Genomic DNA, 7,224 nt, shown 5'->3' with positions numbered 1-7,224 from the left:
ACACAATCGTAATCGTGAAGACGAACCGGTAGGAAATGTATGTAGAAGGAAATCCAAGATCAAGCTGAAAGTTGTGCTAGTGGTGGTGGTTGGAGGACTATAGCTCAAACCAATGTTTGCCAGTTAAGTGCAAGATCCCAGCTTGGATGGGCGTATGTTGCCACCGAAATAGTCATAACCCCCTGCGCCCAGCATTATTGCACAAAACAAATGTTCAAAACCCCACAACAGGTCTCGTGGAGATGTGGATGGAATGTGTGGGGGCAAATGTGGTATCGTTTTAATCGCGAGCAACATACAAATGGTATTAAAAAGGGCTGTAGAACGGAATAAGAAAATACAACAGCAACGGTGTGCGTGTGCATTATGTGCGAAATGTCTTGCAAATCATTTTACCATCCGGAAAAGAAGGAAGTAATTCGCATTAGATTGTACATATTTTATCGGCAAGAAAAATAGAATCGAACAAAAAACCGACGTTCAACAAACAAACAAACAAACAAAACACCATCAAACAAAATTGGCTATCCATCTCCATAGCGGTAACAACACGCGCAAGAAGATATCTCACCCCCCACGATCAGCCAATTGTCCTGTTTTTTTTTGTTCGTTACCTTTTTATGGTAACGCTACAACGGCAAACCTAAAACTAACCAAATAAACATGAAATCAAGACATTTTGGTACACTTCTTGGCCCTTTTCGCGCTTCTTTTTTTTAGTGTGTATGCATGAACAATGTAAGACACGGCAAACTGCGGTCTCTTTTAAGTATTATTTTTCGTTTTTGCTTTTCTAAAGCATAATATGTGGGAAAAATAAGACAGGAACAACTTAACACGCAACATTTCATTGAAAAGAAACAATCTTTTTACCAGCCCCCAAATCCACAACATGCTTGCTCGTACGTAATGGGATTAATTGTAAAAATCACATATTGTACAAATTTCGCTTTACAAAACAAACCCACACAATAGTAACACCACAACACGGTCAAACGGCACATTCTATCGAGCCAAAAGCAAATGGGGTTTTAACATAAGAAGAAATTAAAGCGTGGCAATAACCAAACTCTTGCGTTACAGTTGCATATAAATTGAACGTTCAAAAGTCCACAAACCAACTACCAACTAAGCGTAGGGGCTCATCCGGTCGAATCTGTAGCTAGTTTTTTGTATGGGGACATAACAAACTATGCGTTGCTACTGTTACGTACGCCCGTAAGAATTAGATTGAACATGAGTTTTTGGCAAGGCATCACAGGTTTTGTTTTCTGTTCTCGATCAAGAACCGTTAAGCATACATACGCAAACGGAAAAGGCAATCAAGGATGAAGTGAAAGGAAACAACACACACCGGGCTCTACACCTGCAAGAAAACATAAAACAATGTTAAGTCAGATAATTGAGTGAAAGCAGGAATGTTGTGTACGAGGGGATAACACGTGGTGTGAATGTGCATGTGTGTACGTGAGTGAGTGTGTGTGTGTGTGTGTGTGTGTGACCGTCGTCGTGATAACGGCGTGCGTTCCGTGCGCGTAAACCGACCGATGCCTCCGATTGGTTTTTTATTGTGTCAAAAACAAACAAAATAAACGTTATTTAATTTATTTATATAAAGCAAATCGTAGGATTAGAACAAAGTAAAACGGTGTAGCGTATATGCATAGATATATCTATATATAAATATATATTCCCCTAGACATACCTACCTATATATTCGGGGCAACTGTCTCTTGGTCAGTTCAGGAAGGTGTGGCGTTTGTCGAACAAAAAAACACAAGAAAACGGGATGGAAAACACACTTAAACCACAAAAAGCTTATCCTACAGGAGACAAAAACAAAAGGAAGGAAGAAAAACAAATGATAACAACATTAAAAACCTTCATTACGGCCAATGTTGCTGCCCGCCGCCGCCGGTACGATTTGTATTTGAAATTGTAAAAAGTGTCTAGTATAACCCAATTAAAACAGTCGCTTCAGTTTTTATAAGACAGCAAGCAAACAAGTAAATGGAAATGTAAAACAAGACGAAGCAGAAAACGTAAGAAAACATTTAAACAACACCCGCAAATCGTAAAACAAAACAAACAAACAAACAAACAAACAAAAAAACACTCAAATAGTCATAAGTCTATTAGAAAAATGGAACATTCCCGTTCGATGAGGTAGCAAAAGCTGTGCCGCAACAAGAAGGATAATGGAAGTGTAAAAACGTAACTAAACAAACACATTAAACAAAGCACTAGCGAAGAGACAGGCATCTTTCGCATATACGACAAACCAACCAACACATACACACACCGTTATTTATTTCCCACTAGTGAATTGACACCAGACCCGTTTTATAATGTTTTTCTTTTCTTCTGTGAATGGCGCCTTACCCTGCAACGATCCGAAGATGCTGTTTGGGATTGGGCGCAACAAGTAAGTGTAAAAATGTTTTTTGACCGTAAACAAATGGTCGGTGGAAAGGAAAACTTAGGGAAATGTTAGCAAAAAAAAAACATACACACAGCTCTTGGAAGGCGGCACCGATGCCATTTGGGTAAGCAGGTAGGTGTTGTATGTCCATGTAGAGGCAGTAAATAACAATACCTGGTGTAAAATGAAACAGTAGTAAGAGCAAACAGATGGAAGAAAGGGGAAGTGTGCTCTTAGTAAATGCGGAAAAAAGAAACAAACAAAAAAAGAAACAAAACAAATGAGAAAAAGTTGTGTAGGTACAGTAGAAAAGTGGAAGAAACCCGTAAGGTGGATAATTGTATGCTTAAGATAAACAAATAATTAAAGAAGAAAAACAAAACAAAACAGAAGAAAATACAATAGGCACGTAGAGGCGTGTAAAAAGAGGAAAAACAAAAGAGGGTAGCAGGGAAGCCAGATGGGGGAACGAACACGGTAGGAGAAAAATGCAATATTTTTATTTTTTATATTTAATTTCATTTAAAAATCTCTGTAAATTATAGAATTTACAAAACAAGAAAATCAATCTAAATAAATTATTACACTTAAAATACAGAATTAAAGAAAAATCAGAAGAAAACGATAATTAAAACAAAACAAATCGTTGTATTGTGTGCGTGTTTCGTTTGCGCTGCTGCTTTTAGAAAGAAAAGCGGATAAATCTGGTACGTACGATAAGACAGACCGGTGGGGTACGTATTGATAAAGTGGACACGGGTCTTTAGGTGATTACATCAGCTGATTAGTGACTGTTCATAATTCTGCCCGATTGCTGCTGCAGGTTGATTCTTTTTTTAGATGCAACACGTTTGTTGTCAACGGCTAGTGATTGCCTTGGTCGATTTCGGACATTGATCGATGAAGAAGATGGCGCTGAAGAAGGTGAAATATTGTTAAACAAACTTCATGGTTTACTATGTCTTTGGTTTCCTTGCGCAGCATTAAACTTTACGATCGCTTTTGTTTTTCAGCCTTGGCAGCTGGACCTTTCCTGCGACAGAACAGACGACGCGTGATGAAGAACAATCCGTGACAGACGAGTGCGATCGAGGCGAATAGGGGAATCAGCACGTCGTAGGAATATTTCACGAACCAGTGGAGTCGCGAACCGTGCGACATCATTTCCGTTGCATCTGGGTTGCGTAGGACCCACTCGACCCACCAGACAGCCCGGTCGAGCGGATGTTCTGGTTGGTCACGGAACAGCGATGACATGCGTTTCATGTTGATGCGATAACTGGTCGGAGAGAATAAGCGTAAAAGTGGGATGCGATATCGAATGGAAGTTTAATCCCAGCACCGCTTAACACCCGGCACACGGTACTTACCTTTCCGTGGTCATGATTTCGCGTATCGTACGCACGAGGTCGTCTGTGTTAACGTGCTCAATGCTAAGCCGTTTGCCGATGCCCTTTGTCTCGCAGTAGTTAATGTTTTTAAACTGGTCAGCAAACACCGGAAACCCGATGACTGGCACACCGTGCCAAATCGCTTCCTGCGTGCTCAACAGCCCACTGTGCGTAATGAACAGTCGTACGGCGGGCTGCCCAAGCAGATCGTTTTGTGGCAGCCACTTCCTAACGTGCACATTGCTGGGCAGCGCGCGTGGCAGCGTGTCGGTTTCGAACTTCCACAGGAAGGTGTACTGTGGCAGCGCTTCCATCGCACTGATGATGGCAAGGATGCGGGTCTCGCCCAGCGTATCGCTGCGGATGTTGGTGCCAAGCGAAAACAGCACCACACCACCGGGGCCGGCCTGCTTGAGCAGGGCTACCAAATCTTCCGGCAGTGGCTTTGGTTTGGTGATCTGCATTCCACCGACCTGGATCACGTTGGGCATGAACGGTTCGGAGTACTGGATGACGGGGTTCGAATTCAGCAGTACCAGCCTCGTCTCCCGGTAAAACTCGGTCACATCCGGTAGCGTTGGGTCGTACTGTCGCAGCAACCGGTTCGACTTGGGGATTAGACTGTAAAAATGCAGCATTTCTTCCTCCATGTTTATCAGCAGATTAATGAAGCGCTTCTTGTAGCTCATCTCTTCGGTCGCATCGTAAACATGGTTCGGTACCAGTGCCGAGTATTGGTACGATCCGGTCATCGATAGTGTGGTCGAGACCCCGTGATACCCGGTAACAGCGACAACCGGCGGCTTCCCGAACCGATGGTGTGCCAGTGCTGCCAAACACGGCCCGGAAAGGTAATCGTGGATGATCAGATCGAACCCAAAGTCTGGCGGGTAGCTCTGCAACCGTTTGGCCCCCTCCGTGGCCAATGCAATCTCACACACGCCAAAGACAAACTCGTCAAATATCAGCTGCATAGCGAACGGGCCCATCTTGTTCATTTCGAAGAAATCCATGTTCATGGTCGGATCACTGTACAGCTTTTCGTACACATTTTCAAGCAAAATGAACGTAACGTTCGGGGGTGGATTGGATTCACTGTTCACCCCAAACACGGTCAGGTTGTGGCCGCGGGAGGCTAGTTCATATATCAGCGCTCGGTTCCTGCCGGGGAAGTGCAAGTAAATCACCGAAAATCGCTTCTTTCCGTTGCATTGCAACCACAATCATTCCGCAACGAAGCACTTACCATCCGAAATGGCTGGGGGACGCAACGGTGTTAATGTAGAGAATGTTGGCGGCAAACGTGCCTGATCCTAAACAGCCCACCAGTAAGAACAACAGCGCCACTGATGCCATCTCGTCGCAGCGATACGCGATCACGTACTGTGAGCCGCACTTTGGCGAATCGAATGAATACCAATGGGCGAAACGTCGCTGTACGGATGCTCTGATAAGATATGAGCATCTAGCCTAGTGTGAAGAACAAAAGCCGGAGGGCGGCGCAGGGGTGGATGATAGGTCAAGGGTGCACTATAACAAAATGTTGTACGCAAACATCTCGGCAATTGGAACAGCTTGAAACCGAGGTTTGGAATAGTATTGACTTCTCAAGTTCAAGGTGTTGCTGTACAATTTTCGGACAGTCATTGTGTGTTTAAATTGATGCACTCAATTTGCTGTCCAGCCAGTGGAGGATCAATCCCCTTGGAGGCCCTGGGGCGGAATTATGAATGTGGCCTCTTATTTTAAAAACGATGAATTTGGGGGGCATTGAGGCACGTGAAATGAGGTAAAGCTAAAGGCGCAGTAAGAAGGGGCTCCTGAACTCACTTTGAATCATCATCTTTGGAGAGGGGGCCTATGTATACACCTTTTACTACTACACATATTTTTTGGGGCTTTCAAAACGGCGAGACCTAGGCGACCACCTACTCCGTCTACCGTTTGATGCGCCGCTGATCCCTGTTCTCAACTCAACCACGAATCCGAAGATCAAACTATTAAATACACTTTTAATAAACACACAAAAACACCGTCCACAAAATACTTTATATAAACACGTATGTACGTAAAAGGGTTTAGAAGAAAGCATCGCCACCAGCAGATGCTGATCGCGCCTCATAATTGCATGCGGTTTTGTACTTAGTATATAGTTTGCATGAATATACCGGTGAGCTGAGCTGTGCCGGTGCCCGAAGGACGTGGACACCGCTCAGCATACGACGATACGCATAAAGAGCAGTACAATAGATGTTAATATCACATATCACATACATCAGCAGATTGATTCGCGGTACTGTTTGCCTCAACCACATGTTACGGAGCAAACAGACCAGTCCGTTAGCTTCCAGTAACAGTAAGTGGATTGATTTTTGCTGTTTTGTGAAGGTAGTGTAGCGAATTCCCGCATGGTTATTCTTCTTCTTGATGACAATCTCAAAGAAATGAAAGAAATTGAAAGAATCAATCACCGTTAGTGTTTAGTGTCCAGCTTACAAGAGCTAGAGGAGCACACGGTCATCTCAGTCGTCATTGCATATTATTTTGAAGCGCTTTTCCTTTCGTCGAAGTCTCCGCGCATGATGCGATCGGACACGCCAGAAGCGAGCAGTTTTGTGATTTCTGACACCAAGAGAGCATCCACGAAAGGAGATAACATTAATCTGATCCGCACAAGGATCCGCCATGCATGTACATGAGATACATTGATGACGCTTACTCACGTTATCATGCGCTGTGATGCTATTGATCAATTAAAGATCTTCTACTATTGGCTATTAGTTACACATACTATCAAACAAGGGCCCTCTCGGGAGAGCGATCGATAGAGTGAATAGCTCAGCTGCTGTGGCGAGAATCCTCCGTCTCATTTTATCCATCCAGTTTCTACAGTGCATGTCGTAACTGTACAGCAGGTAAGTTTTTTTTAATTATTACGAGTAGGAAACATGGAGTACCACTATTTCCGAAGACATTATGTATTGTTTATTGTTCGGTTATTTTGCAATATTTATATCTCTTGTCGTCATGGAATGACCGGGGGTTTAGAAGGAATCCATATATAAATATATTCCATAAATATTCCACATTGTTATTTCCATAAAAATAAACTTGTGCATAGTTATGGTACGCACTGTACTGTTTGGACGGACGGAAAGAGATGAAAGATCAGTCGACGGATGAAGCCCTATGATCACTAGAGAGAAGGGTACAGCCAAATGAAATGCTACCACGTGGTACGGAAATTTTGTGCTATCTCTTCGTTTGGATGCTCTCTTGGTGTCGGAAACCAAAAATTTCACCGTTTCTGAGCGTTTTCGACGGACGGATCGGCGCAAAATACGAAAGAGATGCAGGATCCGTTTTGCCTTTTCCCCCACACTCTAATGCGTTTAATGGGAATGTGAAAGG

The 7,224-nt window shown here is 43.3% G+C and overlaps 1 protein-coding gene across 1 annotated transcript; it reads right to left on the bottom strand.

Annotated features, from left to right (window-relative positions):
* Positions 1-3,378: 3,378 nt before the first annotated feature.
* Positions 3,379-5,186, bottom strand: LOC128304349 (UDP-glucosyltransferase 2-like). Its single transcript, XM_053041528.1, has 3 exons — positions 5,060-5,186; positions 3,793-4,974; positions 3,379-3,701 (listed from the first exon to the last, which is right to left on the bottom strand). The coding sequence occupies exons 1-3, from the start codon at positions 5,167-5,169 to the stop codon at positions 3,413-3,415; spliced, it is 1,581 nt and encodes a 526-aa protein (XP_052897488.1). The 5' UTR covers positions 5,170-5,186; the 3' UTR covers positions 3,379-3,412.
* Between the last annotated feature and the right edge of the window lie 2,038 nt (positions 5,187-7,224).

The sequence above is a fragment of the Anopheles moucheti genome, chromosome 3 (assembly GCF_943734755.1).
Source record: "Anopheles moucheti chromosome 3, idAnoMoucSN_F20_07, whole genome shotgun sequence".
NCBI classification, from domain to species: domain Eukaryota; kingdom Metazoa; phylum Arthropoda; class Insecta; order Diptera; family Culicidae; genus Anopheles; species Anopheles moucheti.
The sequence above is the reverse complement of the archived record's forward strand: the minus strand, read 5'-3'. Positions and strand labels throughout refer to the sequence as shown.